We start from the raw sequence: 24,377 nt of genomic DNA on the forward strand, positions 1-24,377 counted from the left end.
CTTCTCTTCTCCCCAATCCTATTCAATACCTCCTCATTAGTTACGTGATCTACCCACCTTATCTTCAGCATTCTTCTGTAGCACCACATTTCGAAAGCTTCTATTCTCTTCTTGTCCAAACTAGTTATCGTCCATGTTTCACTTCCATACATGGCTACACTCCATACAAATACTTTCAGAAACGACTTCCTGACACTTAAATCTATACTCGATGTTAACAAATTTCTCTTCTTGAGAAACGCTTTCCTTGCCATTGCCAGTCTACATTTTATATCCTCTCTACTTCGACCATCATCAGTTATTTTACCCCCTAAATAGCAGAACTCCTTTACTGCTTTCTCTCATTTCCTAATCTAATTCCCTCAGCATCACCCGACTCAATTCGACTACATTCCATTATCCTCGTTTTGCTTTTGTTGATGTTCATCTTATACCCTCCTTTCAAGACACTGTCCATTCCGTTCAACTGCTTTTCCAAGTCCTTTGCTGTCTCTGACAGAATTACAATGTCATCGGCGAACCTCAAAGTTTTTATTTCTTCTCCATGGATTTTAATACCTATTCCGAATTTTTCTTTTGTTTCCTTCACTGCTTGCTCAATGTACAGATTGAATAACATCGGGGAGAGGCTACAACCCTGTCTCACTCCTTTCCCAACCACTGCTTCCCTTTCATGCCCCTCGACCCTTATAACTACCATCTGGTTTCTGTACAAATTGTAAATAGCCTTTCGCTCCCTGTATTTTACCCCTACCACCTTCAGAATTTGAAAGAGAGTATTCCAGTTAACATTGTCAAAAGCTTTCTCTAAGTCTACAAATGCTAGAAATGTAGGTTTGCCTTTTCTTAATCTTTCTTCTAAGGTAAGTCGTAAGGTCAGTATTGCCTCACGTGTTCCAACATTTCTACGGAATCCAAACTGATCTTCACCGAGGTCGGCTTCTACCAGTTTTTCCATTCGTCTGTAAAGAATTCGCGTTAGTATTTTGCAGCTGTGACTTATTAAACTGATAGTTCGGTAATTTTCACATCTGTCAACACCTGCTTTCTTTGGGATTGGAATTATTATATTCTTCTTGAAGTCTGAGGGTATTTCGCCTGTCTCATACATCGTGCTCACCAGATGGTACAGTTTTGTCATGACTGGCTCTCCCGAGGCCATCAGTAGTTCTAATGGAATGTTGTCTACTCCCGGGGCCTTGTTTCGACTCAGGTCTTTCAGTGCTCTGTCAAACTCTTCACGCAGCATCTTATCTCCCATTTCATCTTCATCTACATCCTCTTCCATTTCCATAATATTGTCCTCAAGCACATCGCCCTTGTATAAACCCTCTATATACTCCTTCCACCTTTCTGCCTTCCCTTCTTTGCTTAGAACTGGGTTACCATCTGAGCTCTTGATATTCATACAAGTGGTTCTCTTCTCTCCAAAGGTCTCTTTAATTTTTTTGTAGGAAGTATCTATCTTACCCCTAGTGAGACAAGCCTCTACATCCTTACATTTGTCCTCTAGCCATCCCTGCTTAGCCATTTTGCACTTCCTGTCGATCTCATTTTTGAGACGTTTGTATTCCTTTTTGCCTGCTTCATTTACTGCATTTTTATATTTTCTCCTTTCATCAATTAAATTCAATATTTCTTCTGTTACCCAAGGATTTCTACTAGCCCTTGTCTTTTTACCTACTTGATCGTCTGCTGCCTTCACTACTTCATCCCTCAGAGCTATCCATTCTTCTCCTACTGTATTTCTTTCCCCCATTCCTCTCAATTGTTCCCTTATGCTCTCCCTGAAACTCTCTACAACCTCTGTTTCTTTCAGTTTATCCAGGTCCCATCTCCTTAAATTCCCACCTTTTTGCAGTTTCTTCAGTTTCAATCTGCAATTGTCAATTGTTCCCTTATGCTCTCCCTGAAAGTCTCTACAACCTCTGGTTCTTTCAGTTTATCCAGGTCCCATCTCCTTAAATTCCCACCTTTTTGCAGTTTCTTCAGTTTCAATCTGCAGTTCATAACCAATAGATTGTGGTCAGAATCCACATCTGCCCCAGGAAATGTCTTACAATTTAAAACCTGGTTCCTAAATCTCTGTCTTACCATTATATAATCTATCTGATACCTTTTAGTATCTCCAGGATTCTTCCAGGTATACAACCTTCTTTTATGGTTCTTGAACCAAGTGTTAGCTATGATTAAATTATGCTCTGTGCAAAATTCTACAAGGCGGCTTCCGCTTTCATTCCTTCCCCCCAATCCATATTCACCTACTATGTTTCCTTCTCTCCCTTTTCCTACTGACGAATTCCAGTCACCCATGACTATTAAATTTTCGTCTCCCTTCACTACCTGAATAATTTCTTTTATCTCGTCATACATTTCATCTATTTCTTCATCATCTGCAGAGCTAGTTGGCATATAAACTTGCACTACTGTAGTAGGCATGGGCTTGGTGTCTATCTTGGCCACAATAATGCGTTCACTATGCTGTTTGTAGTAGCTAACCCGCACTCCAATTTTTATTCATTATTAAACCTACTCCTGCATTACCCCTATTTGATTTTGTATTTATGTATTTGTATTATTAGATGGTAGGGACGTGAAATCAAGGAAAGACACATATTGAGTCTGGAACTAAGTCAATATTTTAATTATTTTTTCAAGTAACTACCATGAATGAAATAGTTTGCCAATACCTTGTAATGATGCTGTGGTAACTGTTCGTACAACTATTGTGTTGGTTTAATTTCATTTATTGGGCACATCTGAACCATAAATTTTTTCCACATTTAATTCTTGTATTATCTTTGACGTCTCTGGTTACAGGCGTCTAAAGCTAGCAAAATGAGGGATGCTCAACTACCGGACCTACCGATAGATGGCTCCACCAGCTGATTACTGTCGTCTGTATTGCCCGCCATATTTGAATTTGGCAAGAAGTTTCTCTCGGTCTGTACGGTGTATAAGGAATTACGGACTATCGAAATGGTGATTTCTTGTTCCGCTTTCAATTGTACGAAGCGATGGAGTAAGGAGAGTGACTTACCATTTCAGAGGTAATACGACTACCGATACAATACGATAAAAATACAGACTTAGTGCGTTTGCTAATTCGATGTTTTTGAACAGGTTTCCTCTAAAGCACCCAGAGCTACTAAAGACATGGATTCCTTCCGTGAAGCGGAAAGATTTTAATCCTACGTCTTGCAGTTTTCTTTGCGGAAACCGTTTCCGACAAGATGATTACGTAGTGAACCCTGGAACGTGGGAGAAACGTTTCAAACCCAAGCAGTGCCATAGTTTTCGACTTTCCGACACATTTGATGCACCAAATAAACAGCCACGACGACATGTTGTTAGGATTTTGAGTGACAACGATGATTCTCCATATGAGGTAGCTAATTACTTTCCTTGCTGTGTGTGCGCTTTTTACTGTTGTGAATTTATTTCGTACGCTACATAGGTCTAAGCCATGTTGTAATACGGGTCCATATTTTTGTTTTTAGCGTTCTGTCATGGAATCCGTGCTCGATTTGCCCACTGCAGAAGCTACTGATTGCGTGGAGAATGTTGTCAATGAGAATTCTTCCGTGGAAAGCATGTCCCACTTATCCAATGCAGAAGCTGCGAATTGTGTCGAAAACGTTAGTATAAGGATGTTTTCACACCCCCAACGTTTTCTTATAATATTTTTTCATCAAACCTTGAGTTATTTCAATCGTATATAACGAAATTATTTCCTTATTTAGAGTGCAGTTGGTTCTTCAGTAATTGATTGTGGTATACAGTCGAAAGTATAAATGGAAGACAAGGCGACCGAAACTGGCATTTTTTTTCTCAGACATTGTGCACGAATTAAAACGTAAACTGAAGTGTGTCCGTGAAAAAATTCGAAGAAGAAAGTGTTTTCCGTGGATGACATCATAAGTTCATTGAAGGAGAATGGGCATCTTCCTGAGAAGTTACATAACTTCCTCAATCATCAGAAAGGAACACAAGTGGAATTAGTGTGCAATTTAGTGAACAACTCTCTCTCATCAAAGGGTAATAGATACACAACAAATGTGAAAATGTTTGCGATGACCGTGTACTTTTATTCACCAGCAGAATATGAATACCTGAAAAAATTAATGCCTCTGCCCCATTGATTTCAAAATGGGTGGCAAGTGTAGACTGTGAACCTGGCTTCTTAAAAGATGTTTTCAAGTACATTGTAAGGGACCAGTTCGGCGATTCATGTCTAATTGTAGACAGTGTGGCAATTAGGAAGCAAGTAGTTTGGGACCAAGGAACTAAGCAGTACACAGGTTTTTTAGACTTTGGTGGGGAAGTGCCTCAGTAAAAGAAGTAATAGAGCCATCTGAGGCTCTGGTTTTCATGCTTGTCTCTATTAAAGGCAAATTTAAATGCCTGATTGCATATTTCTTTATCAACGGTGTACAGGCAAATAATCAGGCCACACTGATAAAATCTGCTTTAGAGAGGCTGCATAGTTCTGGCATTAGTGTTTCGTGTTACATGTGATGGCTGTAAGGTAAATATAAGCACTTTACATTCACTTGGCTGTACTTAAAATTTTTACAAGGGTGATTTTAAAAGCTACTTTCCTCACCCTGTGGAAAAATACAATGTTTAGTGTATCTTGGACATGTGCCATATGATTAAGTTTGCCAGAAATGCTCTAGCAGAAGTATCTGCTATTGAGTCTCCAACTGGAAATACGGAAGCGTCCGATCCCACCCGTCTGCTTTGACCCATGACGTCACAAATATGGCGGAAACAAAAACAAACACACACACTTTCCACAACAAGCCTAATGACACTAACGGGACAAGCGCGGGAAATGGGGTGTTTTGGGTGGGGGGCAAACTAAATATAAACAAATTTAGACACCTTGCGTACCTACAACGTGTAAGTGAAGACAGCCATGCATGAATACCGACCCACCTCCCCAGGGGTCGTAACCCCTGCAACCCATAGAAGATAAAGATGCTTCAGTAGCTGATTAGTGTTTTTCGTCTTTAAAAAAAAAATCTCACGGGATAGAACGAACAGATCAAAGATAAATATAATAAACTAAAACAGAAACTCGAGGAAACAGATAATTAAAAGAAATAATAAGTGTTTTTAAATTTAAAAAAATCTTACGAGATAGAACGAACAGATCAGAAAAGTAAATAAAATAAGATAAAACGGAACTGGAGACAGCCACACTCAAACCAAACTCCGCGCCGTCATGACGTCACACGCAACACCCTTACGTCACGGGTCAAAGCTGACGCGTTGGATCGGACGCTTCTGTCGACCCCTCCAACTGGCATTATTACATGGCATTTCATTGACCAATTGAACAAGGTACAACAAGAAGGTATGACATTTGCGAACAAACTATCAGGACAACATATAAGTAGTGTAAATAGAAAAATGAATGTTTCATTAGCTGCACAGACTTTGAGTTCTAGCGTGGAAGATAGTATAGAGTTTTTGAGGAGGGTTTGTGATCCAAATTTTAAAGGAAGTGAAGCAACAGTAGAATTTTTGTATTATATTGATAGGATTTTTGATATTCTGAACTCTAGAAATCCATTAGGTAAAGGGTATAAGAACCCCCAGAGACTTGACAACAAATTTTATTGGCTTGGTATTTTCAGACACTGAAAATTATATCAAAAGCTTAAAAATCATTGGTGTTCCATTGCTGCTCTATGCAAGAAATGTTAAATCTGCATTAGAATGTATTTATCTCTATGCTTTTCCCAATATAGCCAATAAAAATGCATTTGTAAATTTTGTTAACTGGGGAAAACTGTTAAAAACAAGTCACTGCGTGTACTCTGTTGTAGAATACTCAGAAACTGTTTCAGATGTTTGTGATTGCTGGGGATATGCGACAGAAATATATACAGGCCAAGATTTTGCATTGTGTTAAAATTAAATTCGTAGATTACCCATTTCCTGCTCCTGCTCTTGGTCATGATTACCATTATGAAATTGGGTTTGTAAGATTGCATCCCTGTATTCCAGCACATGCTTAAAAACATATGGAAAAAAAAGCCCGCTGAGAAAATTTTAAACAACAAATCACATATAAGGCAGAAGTTAAATAAACTCATATTGTTTAATCATGTATAGTGCTCAAATTGGAAAAGATTATGTATTGGGACATTTCATGCAGATGGGTGTGACATTTTGACAGGTATTTTAAAACTAATTTGTCCATAGATTTGTTGTTGTATAATGATGAACTTCAAACAATGAATCACATTGAAGTAAAATTAACTCTTTACATCCTGTGTAGATATTGTAACAAAATTATAATTATTTATTATATAAGCTTATTTTAAGATGTTAGGTGTTACAAAATATGCACTTGCATTAAAAACAGGTGATTTGTGTGAAATTAATGAAAAAAAAAGTTCTGAGACTTATTTGACAGATAGCTTTCAGTGTGAGAAAATATTTCCCTCAATAACTATGTTACCTTGAATTTTTCACTTTAAGAAAGCAGTTTAATCACAGAATGGGTGTGATCTAATGGAGTATGCAGTGGCCCTATGTTTCAAACAGTAATGTTTGTGGATACTCTGCAACATAAGAGCAATAAAATTGTTACTCTCTTAATTCTTGTTTTAATACTTCTTAGAATGAACACAATGTTCCAATTGATTGTAAGCATTCTTATTACTTTAGAACCATTCTAGAATAAGGGGGCCTGATTCAGGCAAAATCTAATTTTCTTAATTTTGTCTTTATTTTGCTAGGAGGTCTTTCTATTATATTTTCCTGTGTTGAGGGAGGGGGGAGTGGAAGAGAATGCAAATAATCGTATAGAATTATCTTTCTAGCACTACAAAGTACTGAATACAGTGATTACAGTTACACTTGGAAATCTAGGAAATTTCAAAAAATGGTTCAAATGGCTCTGAGCACTATGGGACTTAACATTTATGGTCATTAGTCCCCTAGAACTTAGAACTACTTAAACCTAACTAGCCTAAGAATATCACACAACACCCAGTCATCACAAGACAGAGAAAATCCCTGACCCCGCCGGGCACCGAACCCGGGCGCGGGAAGTGAGAACGCTACCACACAACCACAAGTTGTGGATTAGGAAATTTCAGTATTCATGTTACATGCCTAATTTTCATCAACATTTACCTTAATTATACAGTTACACTTTTTGCTGATTTGAACTGTGTACTACATGTTAAAAAGATTTTGTTTGGTCATAGTAATAAAAGCATTTCATTTTTTTTTGTGGGTCATATGTCCCATATGGAACTGAAATTATCAAGTTACAATGACAAAGGAAGGAATTAACATTAAGGAATCTTACTTCACAGAAATTATGTAACAATGGTTACACTTTTTGCAAGTTAACTTTAACATAAACCATTTAGTTTTCCATTAAGAGTGAAAGCAGTTGCACGAGTCACGTAAAGAACAAAGTTTCCTATAGGGAACTAAAGTATTTTACATTTGACTTATTGCAGACCCAAAGTATTGTGATCTTCATATTTCTATTTAAAAAAGTTTGTAACTCAAATTCACAGACATTTTGGAATCTGTACATACATGTGTGTAACAAGGTACTTTTCATGTGCCATGTGGAACCTTTAATTTTCTGGTTTAAATATAATTTATTTCATGAATTACCTTTAATACCGACAATGTCTGAATGCAATATTTACCATTTAGAAGAAGAAATATTAGTGTACAGAATAACAAACCTCATGAAAAATGCGAGAGATTGTAATGTACTGAACTTGGAATGGCTCTTTATCAATAACAGGTAAAATAAAGGCTTCTATTAAATGTTCAACGAAACCAGTCAGTACCTCTTAATTCACCATAGAGGTGATACAGTAATAAAAGAATTTACTTTTTTCAGAATTTCTGCTAAGTATTAAAAGTGTGAAGACCTATTCAATAAGTATTTGCTTTACCAATAACCTGTAGTACAAGCACATGTATAAGCAGGTAATTAAGGGAGTCAAGACTTATGTTAAAATTAAAGATACTGACTGGTATTACTTGCTCACAAAACATTGTAGTTGCTGTACAGTTTATGATGTAAGTGGTGTACCCAATGTGATTCCTGGAGGACATAATATTCTGTTATCCTAAGGGAATGCACTGCTACCACACCTGTTGAAAGTAAGCTTTGCTGTGGAATAGTTGTATCAGACGTCTGTATCAGAAAACAAATCTCCACTGTGACACCCTCATGTTCTTGGTATGCTATTAGCTATAATTACAGGAATACTCTTCACATGGAGGAGGGAGGGGGGGAGAGAGAGAGAGAGAGAGAGAGAGAGAGAGATGGGAGAAAATCATGTTCTTAGGAGGAGCAAGCTTTACAGCAGCATATGCTGTTAAAAGCATAGTGAGATTTTCTTTTTCATCATTTCCAACATTGTACACAACTTTCTTGCACTTTTATTTTATCACATTTTTCCCTTGAGAATGGAGAAGAGAGAGGAAGAAGAAAAAAAAGAAAAAGTAAGCGAGCTTTCATAAGAACTGAAAACTCTACTTGTGTCATTTGTTATTTTCAAAATGTTACTCTCTTTCCAAATGCTGTTCTATTTCTTCAAACCAATTCTGAATGTCTCAGGTTATTACGTGTTATTTACTGTACATTGTCCAGCAATACTTCTGTTGTTACTGGATAGTTTGTAATTTGGCACTACCTTTGTACCACTGGTATTGTCTAGTGTACTTTTGCAGATAAGAAAATCGACTGGACTAGAATGTCCTGTCAGTATAGGACAAATTCAGACAATATGGAACTTTTTACACAAAATTTGCAATATAATGTCACCCTTGTCTAACACAGATTGTAGCAGCCATTGGGGTGCCTGTCTGGCCAGCTTCTACAGCTTTCGCTTTCAGGTTTGTTTTTTGCTTGGGCCATATCATGACAACCAGTCATTCCAGTGTTTGACACCATGTCAAAGACTGGAACCAACATTCACAGAAATAAAATTCCATGGTTGTAATTCATAGTCTAATTAATTTTGCTCACTGACATGTTTTGAATTCAATTTTAAAATAAAACCATGGTACCAGCCATTATTTGGGTGTCAGAATTGAAAATTACAGTTTTAAGACACCCCAACCTTAAAATTAACAGCTGTGATTGATGTTATTTTCAACAAGTTCCTTCACTTCCTACATCATGGATCAGTCCAATATAATATTATTACTACACTTAACTTCCAAATGATACGAGTTATGCATTTAAGAGGAGCCTTAACATTAGCCTTTGTGTTTGTCTCATTTAAATGTATTTCTTGTCTCGTATCGAAGACTGAAGCACTGTCAAAAACTGGTGCTTCTACCTTATCACTCAGTTAAAATACACTGTGTCATGTACAGGCGTTAATAAAATTATGGCATTTAAATCTCTGATCAAAGAGAGAGCCAAATTCGTAAGTGAATGTTGCAATTACAGTGTCAGCATATATGCAAATCGGTAATGCATCACTTCAGATAAAGAAAAATAACAGTTTTTCCGTTTATAACTAAGTAATACTTTAATAGTTCAGTTGTAATTTCTGTTGTCAGTAAAGATACCCCTAAGCAAACGATGTCAACTTTTTTTCAAGACACGTCTTCACTGTTTTCCACACTTGATTTTCCGAATTATACCTGTAGTTAAAAGCTTTGGCAACCAAGGTAATTTGTTGAGCTCCATTGAATATTAAATAGTATTTTAAAACGGGTAAATAAGTAAAGCACTCATAAAATTAATAGTAAACAATTTATAGGTCAGCTTGTCAAACTTCCGAAACACACTCGAATTTAGGAATTTCATAGCAGAACTGTCACTGTTTTTTCTAACTAGATAAGAAACACTTCATTATGTTGAAGTGTAGATATCTAGAACATCCAAAATAAAAGACTTATCAGGGCGCAGAACGAAAAACATTTTCATCTGTGTTTTGACACTTCGTTTTTCGCCAAATTCAGATATGGCGGACACTCAATTATATAATCTTTGGCCGGCACGCGCTAGAGCCATCTATCGGTAGGTCCGGTAGTTGAGCATCCCTCATTTCTCTAGCTTTAGACGCCTGTTCTCTGGTTATGATTTGGAATGCCTTTGAATTGTATAAGTAATGATTTCAGGTTATGTGTGTAAGAACCAAGCACTTGTTATTTTCAGAGAGCCTGTGTTTCCGCATTCCGAACCGGAGGTGATTAGTGTTTAAACAAACATATTAGTGCAAATTACGTACGTATGCTGTGTGTCATATACGAGAAATACCAGATCGATTTGTTAGTATGTCATGTGCTTGCTGTTTACGTCCTGTCTGATAAAATTGCTAAATGTCTCCCGTGAGTTAGCAAAAGAACCGGCTGAAATTTTGACATGTTGTCTGAAATTACCTGGAAACGTTTCTGTAAATGGTATGGTAGTTAGAGAAAGTGAAGGTCAGTGTGAAATACTTCGTGATTGACAGAAAAAAGGCGCTTAATGAAACTCGCACACACGCTACATTAGTATTGTTATATTGACTTTGGGTTGTGCATGCGATGTTCTGTAAAAATATTTGTGAAGGGATGACTAGGAACATTATTAGAGTTCATTGTAATCCGGTGCGTAGCTCGTCCAGGTTGTAGCTTGAACAGTTGTATTGTCGATACATCCGATTCATTTGCCCATGTTAAGACAGAACTTCAGGGATTTATTATGTTGGGATGAAAGAGAATGCTGTACAGGGAATTCATTGTGTTCCGTTTTCCGTGGGTTTTCAATGTGCTATGTGCTCCATAGTTTAGCAAATATTGTTAACTGCTTATTGTAGTAATGTGCACGTTGGAAACTATTTTTGTGAAAGAGTAGTGCATCACCTTTCTGGAAGGATATGGGAAATGTAATTAACTGTGTAAGGCCTAAAGGGTATGTGTATTTGCCACTGCCAAAATACGGCACATCACAACTCCACAGAAGATTGTCATGGATACTCTTATGTAAGAAAGTAATTTCACTAAGTCTTGTTAGAGGAATTTAATAGGTGTTAAATCTTGACAATAAAAAATCATTTACTTTTCTATGCAACCCGCAGGCTGCAGTGTGCGTTGTTTTTGTAGTGCCTGGGTAAAGAGTCCAGTGTTGCTCTAAACTGGGTTGATAACTTTGATAATAGATGACTGTATAAGGAATCAGTTGTTAAACTGACAAAAAAAATGAACTGTCTGTAGGGGTGGATTTTCGTGTTGTGCTCTCCTAAATACCATGAGCAAATGTGGGTCTATAGATTAAGGATTGAAAGAGCAGCCAGTATGATTGAGAAATAATTCTCTTCTGTTCTCGCATACATTGCTGAGAATATAATTCTGAACATATTACATTATTCTATATATTAAGGCATTTGCAGAATAGATTCTGATATACCTCAAGAGTGTAAGCTTAAGACTCAGTTTAATCTTTTGTTCTTCATTCTTAAAATTGTTGTTGTCTATAGTAAATAGACATATTTGCTAAATTCGCATTGTCGTAGTTGCTTCGCTTGACAGTTAGAAATTTATGTGAAGAAAGCAAGGTATGTCAGTTACCGTATTCAGAATGGGATTGTATACCACATGGAACTGTTACTAAGTAACAGCAGCAACTAATAATCTTTTTTCCATGTGTGTGTTGGTTTTGTTTTCTCTCAAATTGAGTTTCGTTTTCCATTAACGACAGTGAGACTTCAGAGTCTTCATAACAAGCAAGTTGTAAACCAGTTCTTTTCATCAGCCATTTTGAAATTTTCCATATGCACTGACTCATTTGCTGCAGCCAGAAAATACCACCTGTGCACCATAACAAATAGTAACAATGCAAACAATATGACCACTTCTTATTTCTTGTTTTTCAGTGGCTTACTAGGGCAATCATGGACTGCAAGGGAACTAATTGGCTGAAAAAAGAGAAGAATGAAGTGTATGCTGAATCAGGCTCGTTGGTAAATAGCTTCATGTATTTCTTACCATTGTTTCATTAATTTTTATGTGCTATGTGGTGTGTAAACAAGCAGATTACATGTCCTGTTGTTTGTCAAATGAAACATTTGGTATTGGCTGTTGGTTTTGATACATGAGCTGACAAAGTTGTGTAACTCTTGGTTGTTCAACATATTTGAAATGGATTGGTGTCCTGTAGTATATGATGCTGCTCTCTAGTATTTAATTTATTTCAAAATTTCTGTAGCATATTGTTCGAGTGTGATGTTGGCATGTCAGCAGTTAATGATTACAGGTCTGTTGTCTACTATGAAATTCACATGTTCTTAAATTGTTGAGGTGTTAGCAATCAGGTGTTACAAATTAATTTTCTAATTCAAGATTGTTTGGTGTGGTGTTGAAGTCTAGATAGAAAGTGGTATTATTGATGGATATGATGAAGTAATATGTGGGTAGGACTTAACTTGCTAAAGTGCAGATGCTATGGCTAGTACGGTAGATCAGTTCTATGGTCTGTTGGATGAACTGATCAGATGCTATATTTGTGGTCAATTTTTAAGTTGACCACAGTTGCTGTCTCAGACAAGAGGAAGGTATATGTGGATTTATTGCAAATACAATATTTGGCAGTCTATCCATCATGGTGCCTGGTGGAGAAATCTAAAGTCATGACCCCTACAATATTCTCTTCGTGTAATTGGTTTTATACCCTCAAAGTTCTTGTCAGCAGTCTTAATATTCTTGGTCGGTTTTTGTTTTTTCAGTAGGTATTCAGAATCTATTAAATGTAGGGAAGTGGTAGGTGGACCAAGAGCTGTTGTTGAAAACATTTGAGGACCTTAAATACCATTAAATGAAAGTGTAGTTGGTAGTAGAATTCACAAGCTTAAGAAGGAAATGGTGCTAATGCTGATTCTAAAAGAATAAGTGAGTGCTACAGTTCTAACTACAGAATGTTTGCAGTACTGTTTAACCAGTAGATCTTCCCATTACCACTCTAAATATTTGGTATGATACAAATTACTTAAATGTTAATGTAATCACAGAATGAAACTGTGCGGGCTCAAACATGACACACCTGTAACACAAAAAATACACCTACAGATTTGATGCTCATCAAAGAAGTAATTATAATAGAATGTCACTGTTAGCTTCCGGCAAATTAAAACATGCCTTAGGCATGGCAATCTCCTCTTATCACTTTTTTGGAACAACCACAGAAGTGAGGATTACATTGCACCTTTATCTCATGTTACATCTTTATTGTTAACGTATCTGTCTTTCATTAGCTCAAAGCTGTGTAACTGAGCAATTGCTGTTCTACCTTTTCATGTGAGATTGTATCTGAAATGGTCCTATGATGACAGACAAAACTCAGTTGCCTCAGTTATGTTTTCCAAAGAACAAAGAAAGTGAAATCACACAAGAGAAATGTCGGGATAGAATAATGATATACAAAGGATACATTCCTACTCACCATATTGAGGAGGCCTTAGGTTGCAGGTAGCTAGAATGAATTGACTGCTAAATATTTAAGCTTTTCGACAGTCATTCTTATGAAGTACAAAACACACACACATGGCACTAGGGCATGACTTCAGGTAATGCGAACAGAAATCGGTTGAAGTGAGTGGTGGGGTAAAGAGGTGGCATAGGGTGGGGAGGTGAGGGGTAGCAGGGTAGGGGTGGGGCTGATGCTGTGCTGCCTGTGGGTTTGTGCAAGGACATGGGGGTGGAGGACAGGATAGGGCTGCTAGGTGCAGTGTTGGGAGTCTGGAGGGGGGCGGGGGAGTTGAGTGGAAGTTAGGCTAGGGGGGTTACGGGGATGAATGATATGTAGCAGGAAGAGTTTCCATTTGCACAGGTCAGAAAATGTGGTTGCATGTATGCATTTTTTTTAAGATTTGCTCCCAAAGATGGAATCTTTGTTCTAATGGGGCAACACCTTCAGCCTTTTACAACATACCGTACCACAAAAGACACCAATCATTTACTACACTGAATCTCCACAGTTCCTGTTCCTTTACCACTCGGCGCCCTGCTATGATTATATCCCCAACACTCATGGCTTTCTGTTACTGAACACTACTTTTCCCAGTGTCTGCCACCAAACCTACAGCCCCTTTTTTGTCACCACGACCAACTACATCCTCACCTATAATTACTTCTCCTTTGGAGGCATGGCCTACAAACAAATCTGCAGTACGTAAAAGGGCATTTGTATGGCACCATATTATGCCAATTGATTTATAGGCCACCTAGAAGATTTATTTCTAGCCACCCAGAATTGCAAGCCCTTCACCAGATAAAGATTCATTTATGACACCTTTCTGATACTGTTGGTTTGTTTAGTGAACCTGATCTGATTACGTCCATCAGGCCCTCTATTAAATTGAACCACAGTTTCACATATACAATACCCTTTTCATATCTTATTTTCCTGAAGATAAGTTATAATATGACAAATAGTATTAAAATGACGTGAGTGTCTGAAGTAGCAGTGAGAGTAAATAATACTATGATCTAAAAGTTAATATTGGCAGTAGTGGTGATGAAAGAATTAGTAGGTGTGCAAGGTATTTTTTTTTTCTGGTATAGTGAGTTATGGTGAAAGGAAATTCAAGTAGACTCCACCAGCTAAGAATACTGGGAAATAATGTGGTTTGAAGGAATATGCTAAGGGTCTGTCTGAGGCATGCACAGTCTAAAATTTCCTTTAAAACATTTTCCAGAAAGGGATCTCCCATGCTTTGTTTCGTCAGTCACCTACAATCTCTCACATAACCACTGTTGGCCATAAAGGAACACTCCCATTGCAAATCAGTACCACCCAGGATAAGTAACTGAATCATATTCTCTGCCAGGTTTTACACTACCTCTTGTGCCCCAAAATGAGAAATAATCTCTTCACCTTTCCCAGTTGTATTTTGTAACCAACAGAACTAGTGAAATATCCGGGTCAAGGGAAGTGTTAGATTCCAGTGGAAATAGTCTTTAATTCATTTTGGGAAGGTTGTGCTCATTTTATTTTATCGTTTGGTTAAGTGGCATGTGTTCATTTTTTGTTTGTCCCCACTCAAAAACCCCCAATTCCCTTCCACTTGTCCCATTAGTTTCATTATACACTCCTGGAAATTGAAATAAGAACACCGTGAATTCATTGTCCCAGGAAGGGGAAACTTTATTGACACATTCCTGGGGTCAGATACATCACATGATCACACTGACAGAACCACAGGCACATAGACACAGGCAACAGAGCATGCACAATGTCGGCACTAGTACAGTGTATATCCACCTTTCGCAGCAATGCAGGCTGCTATTCTCCCATGGAGACGATCGTAGAGATGCTGGATGTAGTCCTGTGGAACGGCTTGCCATGTCATTTCCACCTGGCGCCTCAGTTGGACCAGCGTTCGTGCTGGACGTGCAGACCGCGTGAGACGACGCTTCATCCGGTCCCAAACATGCTCAATGGGGGACAGATCCGGAGATCTTGCTGGCCAGGGTAGTTGACTTACACCTTCTAGAGCACGTTGGGTGGCACGGGATACATGCGGACGTGCATTGTCCTGTTGGAACAGCAAGTTCCCTTGCCGGTCTAGGAATGGTAGAACGATGGGTTCGATGACGGTTTGGATGTACCGTGCACTATTCAGTGTCCCCTCGACGATCACCAGTGGTGTACGGCCAGTGTAGGAGATCGCTCCCCACACCATGATGCCGGGTGTTGGCCCTGTGTGCCTCGGTCGTATGCAGTCCTGATTGTGGCGCTCACCTGCACAGCGCCAAACACGCATACGACCATCATTGGCACCAAGGCAGAAGCGACTCTCATCGCTGAAGACGACACATCTCCATTCGTCCCTCCATTCACGCCTGTCGCGACACCACTGGAGGCGGGCTGCACGATGTTGGGGCGTGAGCGGAAGACGGCCTAACGGTGTGCGGGACCGTAGCCCAGCTTCATGGAGACGGTTGCGAATGGTCCTCGCCGATACCCCAGGAGCAACAGTGTCCCTAATTTGCTGGGAAGTGGCGGTGCGGTCCCCTACGGCACTGCGTAGGATCCTACGGTCTTGGCGTGCATCCGTGCGTCGCTGCGGTCCGGTCCCAGGTCGACGGGCACGTGCACCTTCCGCCGACCACTGGCGACAACATCAATGTACTGTGGAGACCTCATGCTCCACGTGTTGAGCAATTCGGCAGTACGTCCACCCGGCCTCCCGCATGCACACTATACGCCCTCGCTCAAAGTCCGTCAACTGCACATACGGTTCACGTCCACGCTGTCGCGGCATGCTACCAGTGTTAAAGACTGCGATGGAGCTCCGTATGCCACGGCAAACTGGCTGACACTGATGGCGGCGGTGCACAAATGCTGCGCAGCTAGCGCCATTCGACGGCCAACACCGCGGTTCCTGGTGTGTCCGCTGTGCCGTGCGTGTGATCATTGCTTGTATAGCCCTCTCGCAGTGTCCGGAGCAAGTATGGTGGGTCTGACACACAGGTGTCAATGTGTTCTTTTTTCCATTTCCAGGAGTGTATTTTTTGGAAGAATATGAATTTGATGGTTTTTCGATCTATTTTTGCGTTGGTTGTCATGTTTATGTAATGACGTCATAGCTGCGATATGGGAGTTGTGAATGGTCGTTTCCACCATATTGGTGACGTCATTGGTCAAAGCAGATGGGTGGACTCAGACGTTTCTGTTAACCCCTACATGCAGGACATGCTTGATCCCTCCAGCCCTGTCGGACGTCTCCAACACAAATGCTGGGCTACCTGTGAAAGCAACCATGTCATTGGCAACTACCAGCCTGAAACCACTGTGCTGTTTTCTACATAGCCATGACAACTAACACGCTCTATCTTCATGAGTGACCACTGTGGCCATGAGAGAGCTGGACCACCCACTTGCTGAAAGTGCCCCCAGCATGTTGTTCTTCAGTTCAATGACTGCTTCATGGCCAACACCATCTGGATTCTACCTTCTAACACAACCTATCACTACTTCCTGTAACCCCTCTGGACTTAATTTATGCTAGTCCATGTCCTCTACCCATATGCCCTTCCATGCTCTCACTACTTCAGTACGCCCCCCCCCCCCCACACACACACACACACAAACACTCTTTCTTGATTTCTCTCCTCCCCTTCCCCTTCCACAGTACAGCTTCCCAACACTGCCTTTAGCATCCCATACTGTCTCTGCCACATCCTTGCATTCTCTCACAGGGAACACAGTATCTTCCCCCTCCCCTCCTCCCACCCTTACACTTCTATCCCTCTCTCCCCCTGCCCCATGTCTCCTCATACCTCATCACGTACCCTAACAGATGGTTGCTCATGCCAGAAGCAGATGCTGTCATGTCCCAGTGCCTGCTGACTGTGTGTGTGTGTGTGTGTGTGTGTGTGTGTGTGTGTGTGTGTGTGTGTGTGTGTGTGTTTCCATTCTTGCAAGCATGACATATTAATTGGGTGGTCTGATAAAATTCACACCTGTCAGCACCTGCCTTTCTTCGAATTTGAATTATTACATTCTTGTTGAAGTATGACTGTATGTCAGCTTTCTCATATCTTGCACAAAAGTGGAATAATTTCGTCATGGATGGCTTCCTCAAGTATAGCAATGATTCTGAGGGAATGTCATCAACTGCAATGGCCTTGTTACTTCTTCACTCTTCCAGTGCTGTATCAAATTCTGCTCTACACCTACTTCCTTTCCTCTTTCTAGAGCAAGTTCGTTTCCCTTTGCTTTACAACCATTCTTGTTTAGCCATACTGCATGTCCTGTCAACATCATTCCGTATTCCCTTTTGCCTGCTTATATAGCTGCAGGTTTGTATTTTCTCCTCTCATCAGTTAAATTCGGTATATCATGAGGTGCCAAGATATTCATATAGGTATTCATACTAGGTCTTACTTTTTACACATGTTTCCTGCTGCCTTCACTGTTTCATCTCAAAGCAGGCTAATCATCATCCACTGTATTCCTTTCCTCTATTTATCACTTGTTGCCTAATGCTCATTTTGAAACCATCAGTGAGTTTTGGTTCCATTAATTTGTCCAGATCTGCTTAAATTCTACTTTTACCATTTCTTCAGTGTTATTTAGCAGTTAATAAAAACAACTCTAGCCAGTCCACATCTATTACTGGTAATGTTTTGTAGTTTAAAATCTGGTTTTGAAATCCTTGTTTTTGCCTTTACATAATCTGTTTGATATCTTTTGGTGTCTCCAGGTTATTCCACATACATAAACTACTTTCATGATATTTGAAACAAGTGTTCGCAGTGATTAATTCATGCAATGTTCAAAATTCTACCATGTGGCTTCCCCCTTTCATTCCTTTCTGCTATTGGTTATTTTCCTGCTATTATGCTTATTCTTCCTGTTCCTACTATTGAATTTCATTCCCTTCTAGAATTGGTTTTCATCTTCCTTAGCTACTGAATAACTTTTTGTCATCAAACTTTTTCCTCTTCCCATCTGCTGGTCTAGTTGCCATACAAATTTCTACCACTGTCGTATTTTCTTCATTCCTATTTCAACTGTGGTAATTTATTGGCATTTCTGTTGATAATAGCTTACTCATGTTTCTATTTTCTTATTCATTACTAGGCCTGTCCATAGATGGCACCTATTTGGTTTTTTGTTGGTAATCCTGCACTGACCTGACTAGGAATCCTGTCCTTTCTGCCACTGTGTTTGAGATCTTACTACAACTGAGTACAACCTATCCTTTTTTCCTTTCTAAACTCTCCAACCTTCCTACGCTGTCGTCGTCGTCTTCTTCTTCTTCCGTCTAGAGACTGGTTTGGTGTAGCTCTCCATGCTTCCCTATCCTTTGCAACCTTCTTCATCTCAAAGTACGTGCTGCAACGTGCATCCTCCTGAATCTGTGTAGTGTATTGATCTCTTGGTCTCCCTCCATACTGTCCTCCTATACTAAATTGGGGTCCCTTGATGCTTGAGAACATGTCCTACCAACCGATCCCTTCTTCTCATCAAGTTGGTCCACAAATTCCTCTTCTCCCCGTTTCTGTTGAGTGTCTCCTCATTAGTTACGTGATCTGCCCATATAATCTTCAGCATTCTTCTATAGCAGCACATTTCGAAAGCCCCTATTCTCCTCCTGTCTAAACTATTTATCGTCCATGTTTCGCTTCCATACATGGCTTTATACAAATACTTTCACAAACGACTTCCTTACACTTACATCTATACTCAATATTAACAAATTTGTCTTCTCCAGAAAAGCTTTCCTTGTTTTGCCAGTCTACATTTTGCATCCTCTCTACTTCGACCGTCATCAGTTATTTTGCTCCCCAAATAAGAAAACTCATCTACTACTTTAAGCGTCTCATTTCCTAATCTAATTCCCTTGGCATCACTGATTCAATTCAACTCCATTCCATTCTCCTCACTTTGCTTTTGTTGCTGTTCTTCTTACATCCTCCTTTCAAAACACTGTTCATTCTGTTCAACTGTTCTTCCAGGTCCTTTGCTGTGTCTAACAGAATTACGATGTCATTGGCAAACCTCAAAGTTTTTATTTCTTCTCCATGGATTTTTAATTCCTAATCCAAATTTTTCTTGTTTCCTTTACTGCTTGCTCAATATACAGGTTCAATAACATTGGGTCTCTTTTCTTTCCCAACCACTGCTTCCCTTTCATGCCCCTTGGCCCTTATAACTGCCATCTGGTTTCTGTACAAATTGTAAATAGCCTTTAGTTCCCTGTGTTTGACCCCTGCCACCTTCAGAATTTGAAAGAGAGTTTTCCAGTCAACATTGTCAAAAGCTTTCTCTAAGTCTACAAATGCCAGAAACATAGGTTTGCCTTTCCTTAATCTATCTTTGAAGGTAAGTTGTAGTGTCCATATTGCCTTATGCATTCAAAGATTTCTATGGAATCCAGACTGATCTTCCCCAAGGTCGGCTTCTACCAGTTTCTGCATTCGTCTGTAATGAATTCGTGTTAGTATTTTGTAGCCATTACTTATTAAACTGATAGTTTGGTAATTTTCACCTCTGTCAACACCTGCTTTCTTTTGGATTTGAATTTATATTCTTCAAGTCTGAGGATATTTCACCTGTCTCATACATCTTGCTCACCAGATGGTAGAGTTTTGTCAGGGCTGGCTCTCCCAAGGCTATCAGTAGTTCTAATGAAATGTTGTCTACTCCCTGGGCTGTGTTTAGACTCAGACCTTTTAGTGCTTTGTCAAACACATAACACAGTATTATTTCTCCCATTTCATCTTCACCTCCGTCCTCTTCCATTTCCATAATAGTACCCTCCAGTACATCGCCCTTGTATAGACCCTGTAAATACACAATCAACTTTTCTGCTTTCCCTTCTTTGGTTAGAACTGGTTTTCCATCTGAGCTCTTGATTATCATGCAAGTGGTTCTCTTTTCTCCAAAGGTCACTTTAATTTTTCCGTAGGCAGTATTTATCATGACCCTAGTGATATAACTGGACTCGCATTCAGGTTTTCCGTGGTTTCCCTAAATCGCTCCAGGCAAATGCCGGGATGGTTCCTTTGAAAGGGCACGGCCGACTTCCTTCCCCTTCCTTCCCTAATCCGATGAGACCGATGACCTCGCTGTTTGGTCTCTTCCCCCAAACAACCCAACCCTAGTGATATATGCCTACCATACTAAGATATCTAATACTCCACACTCTGACATATAGGCTGCCTGTCTTGCTTTTCCTGATAACATTCTCCTGGGTAGTCTCTGCCTGTAGATCTGAATGGGGGATTTTTTTATCTCCAGAATGATCCTAAGATAATTTTGTACAGTAGAGATGCATGATCTTGAGAACAAAAACACACAGCTACAGTTGCCCTTTACTTTCAGCCATTTCCAGTATTGGCAAAGGAAGTTATTTAATGCTACAAGGCCAGGTCAGTTGATTATCCAGACCATTGCTCCTGTAACTACTGAAAAGGATTTTATCCCCCTTGAGGAAGCATGGGTTAGCTTGATTTCTCCACAGATAATACTTACTTGTGGTTGCACCTAACATTGTTTTCAGTATCATTGACATGCAAGCAACACTACCTCAGCAATGTCCATGGTATGTTTGGGGTGGGGGCTGTACGCTATATTGTTTAAAGTACTGTCTTTGAGCAGGAGAAATTGTTCTAGCATATATATTTGTAGAATTACTTCCCTATCTATATAAACATAAATAACAGTTCTGAGAGGCTTAATTGATACACATACACAGATAGATATGAAAACTGTTGCTATGTCTCAGATTTAAGGCCATAACTCTTGGTTTATGGATCAGTTACTTTAACAATTACTCTAACCAAGCATGCCTCCAGGCCTGCCAAGGGGACGTCACTTGTTTCCTCATAGGTTTTCATCTTAGGTAAAGCAGTGTGACACAGTTCTCCATGAAAGTAGAAACAAGAAATGCATTTGGACATTGGGTGATATAAAATTTATTACATCGTTGTCTGTAGCGGAGTGCATAGGATAATTCTATAACAATCATAAAGTTGGTGGTTCAGATCACACTAATAGAAACCAGTTCTTTTAGTTTGATTTAAATACCATATGTAAAATGAATGGTAATTTTAATTCATGCTGAATCATACTTTATGAAAAAGTTATTTTAATTAAAAATTACATAAAAATGCAAGTATTGTTAAAAAATTAAATTTGGTATAAAAATGGAAATCATCAGATAGAAAATGAAGAAATTGCCCATAAATGTATCAAAATCTTTGTTTTAAAATGTCAAGTAGGCCTAATGTAAAAAGATGCAATTTTTACTAAACCATTACAATTCAGTATTTGTTAAATTTGCAATTTGTTAGTTGACATTGGAGTTTTTAAAAAGTAGTAGTAGTTCCTACTAGGAGATTTGAACCAGCAACTTTTTCATTACTGCACTTTTATGATATACTCTCAATTACCAGCAATTGTGTTAATAAGTAGGAAATATTTTGTAGTTGACAGCACTCAAAAATCTTCTGATTTTCAAAGTAAATTTTTTTAGTTGTTTGGTAATGGCATAGTACTGGCTCAGGAAATTGATGGTCCAGCACTAAACTCCGTATACTATGAATCTGAAGGAAATTGAAGAGGATGATCTGTAAGATCCCCTTTTCAGTCTAGTTATTATTGTCACAGTGATGTGTCCATAATGGCTAGGGGACAGACCACAAAACGCAAGAAATCAAAGTTTAACTCATCAATGTGGCCCAAATAAATTTTTTCATGTGTTACATAGAAGATTTTCTAATGTTAAACATTCACTAGATCACTTTGTGGACGTTCCTCATTAGCTGAAATCATCTGGTATTCAAAATTGTGTTGGCTGACTGCATTGCAGCAGCACTGTGAGTGAACAGAGCAATCAATGTTACTTGATCAATGACTGTAGGATCCATTTTTATTCTTGCAGAGGAACTGTTTCCTTTCCAAAATCGTTATATTGGTGAACAATTATCTGATGTTAAGGTCTTCAGCTCCAAACATGTTTCCTGCGCCTCTTCTTACAAACCGAAATGACGTGCATTTCTCTATTCCCTTGTGAAGCCATTGTTCCATAAAGTAACACTTCCATTGACAGAGGTGGTTGTACAACATCCACGTGTTTTATTTAATCTGATGGCTGCCCTTTCAGGTCTAGCGGTCTACTCTGTGTAGAATAACTTTGGTTTTTCCTTCTCCCTCCTGTCCCCACCTTAGTCAATTATATATCTGTCATTTTGGTATCGATGCTGTAGTAAAAATGTGAAACGCAATTTTATGTTCTGAGGTAAAGCAGTGTAATTATGTCTTTCTGTTCCTGTCTTCTCTTTTGCTTCTGTGTGCAACAGTGTCAACAAGCATTTGTAGAGATGCTTTTAGTCCATTTGCAAATATTTTTTTTCAAAAGTTGTGGGATTTCTTTTTCCATTTAATTTTTTGCAAGATATGGTCTTCCTTATAAATTAGTGGAACACTTCTTATATAAGCTGACTTGATGATTCTTATGTTCAGTTTTGGTTGGCAGTGGAGATCCAGTAGATTTGGCTTCATTTGAATCTGTTATACAGATGTCTGCGGCCGTGTAACTATGTTATGTTGTTGTTGTTAAACAGATGCAGGTCCTCACTGTATTCCACATCATTCCCCATAGCTGGGTGTATTGGTTATTATATAGTTTCTAATAACTTTAAAAGGTTTGTTAGGCAGAAGTATATTCCTTTCTTTAAAAACTTGTTTTTGACAGTCGTGATCTGTGCTGATTTAGTAGTCCAGTGCTCAGGATCCAATCTCTGTATTTAGAGAATTGATTATTTTGGGCATGTCTATTGCTAACAGAAAAAACATTTTCCTGTTGTTTTTGTTCTCAGAGCTGTGACACCGTCACAGGACATGATTTGAGATGAATGAGTTCAGATTGTCCTCTGGAAATTTAGATCTTCATTTTCTGTGGATTCCCTAAATCTCTTTGAGGAAATGGAGGGACAATTCCTGATAAAAGGACGTGGCTCATGTTGTCTGTTTGCATAACCTCATATATTGTACATCATTGATTTAATTGTCCTCCACATCTTTCTCCCACTCTCAATGCATGCAATTCCAGTTACGTAGTTCACAGGATATGATGGGTGGATGTTGGAACTCAAATGGTTATTTTTCCACCTCACACTTAAAAATAATTTTTTCCTCACATTTGATAGTTAACAGCATGCAGATTATTTCAGATTTCAGTAACATGCAATGAGATAAATGTAGATTTATCTCATTGCACATTACTGATTTTTCATGATGATAAATGTGTTACTGCCAGTGTTCTGTGGTGCATCTTTCTGATGGGTCCTCTGTATGCAATATGAGATTTTGTTGCTAATTATTTCTCGTTTTCCTTCCAGTGTTGTGTGTGCAGTGCTACTGTTAACGAAACTCTATATCTTGTCTTGAATGCTTACACATTTTTCTAAGAGTAAGACGATTGCTTATTGAATGTATAAGTGTGAGGCTACAAATTCAAGTGTTTTGGGTTAAGTTCCAAGTATCACCTGTCACTTTTTCACATATGGAAATTGTCTATGTGGAAAATGACAATTTCCATTCCAGGGTGACGCTGTAGGTCCTCGTGTAACTAACTGTGTTAGTGAGTTCAGAAGTTGGAGGAAGCCAGTGGCATACTGCATCCAGTAAGACAGTGCCTGCTAGAGCACTATTGTGTTAATAACTACCTCCAGGTTGAAGAAAGCTTTACTTTTACTTTGCATTTGCATTTAGTTTTTGTGACATTTGACATGTATTTTCCTCAGTACCAAAATTAGGTGACCCACAATGTATCTGCAGCTACCTGCTTATTGTCTTTACCGGTGGTTTTCTAACCTAAAAAATTCATTCTGCATATAACCTACTATTTGGTTAGCATCTTCTTGACCATAGT

At 38.9% G+C, this 24,377-nt stretch overlaps 1 protein-coding gene across 4 annotated transcripts in view; it reads left to right on the plus strand.

Moving 5' to 3' along the window:
• The first annotated feature begins 10,054 nt into the window (after positions 1 to 10,054).
• LOC124553908 (zinc finger protein 708-like) overlaps positions 10,055 to 24,377 on the plus strand; it is a 90,322-nt gene continuing 75,999 nt past the window's right edge. The window contains exons 1-2 of one of the 4 annotated variants that reach the window (XM_047127929.1): positions 10,055 to 10,199; positions 11,868 to 11,954. In XM_047127929.1, the coding sequence (XP_046983885.1) occupies positions 10,122 to 10,199; positions 11,868 to 11,954 (165 nt within the window). In that variant the 5' untranslated portion in view covers positions 10,055 to 10,121. Of the gene's footprint in view, positions 10,238 to 10,281; positions 10,438 to 10,823; positions 10,978 to 11,867; positions 11,955 to 24,377 lie in introns of those variants that run through there. The other 3 variants (XM_047127931.1, XM_047127932.1, XM_047127930.1) reach the window with 3 other exon arrangements.

The sequence above is a fragment of the Schistocerca americana genome, chromosome 11 (assembly GCF_021461395.2).
Source record: "Schistocerca americana isolate TAMUIC-IGC-003095 chromosome 11, iqSchAmer2.1, whole genome shotgun sequence".
NCBI classification, from domain to species: Eukaryota; Metazoa; Arthropoda; class Insecta; order Orthoptera; family Acrididae; genus Schistocerca; species Schistocerca americana.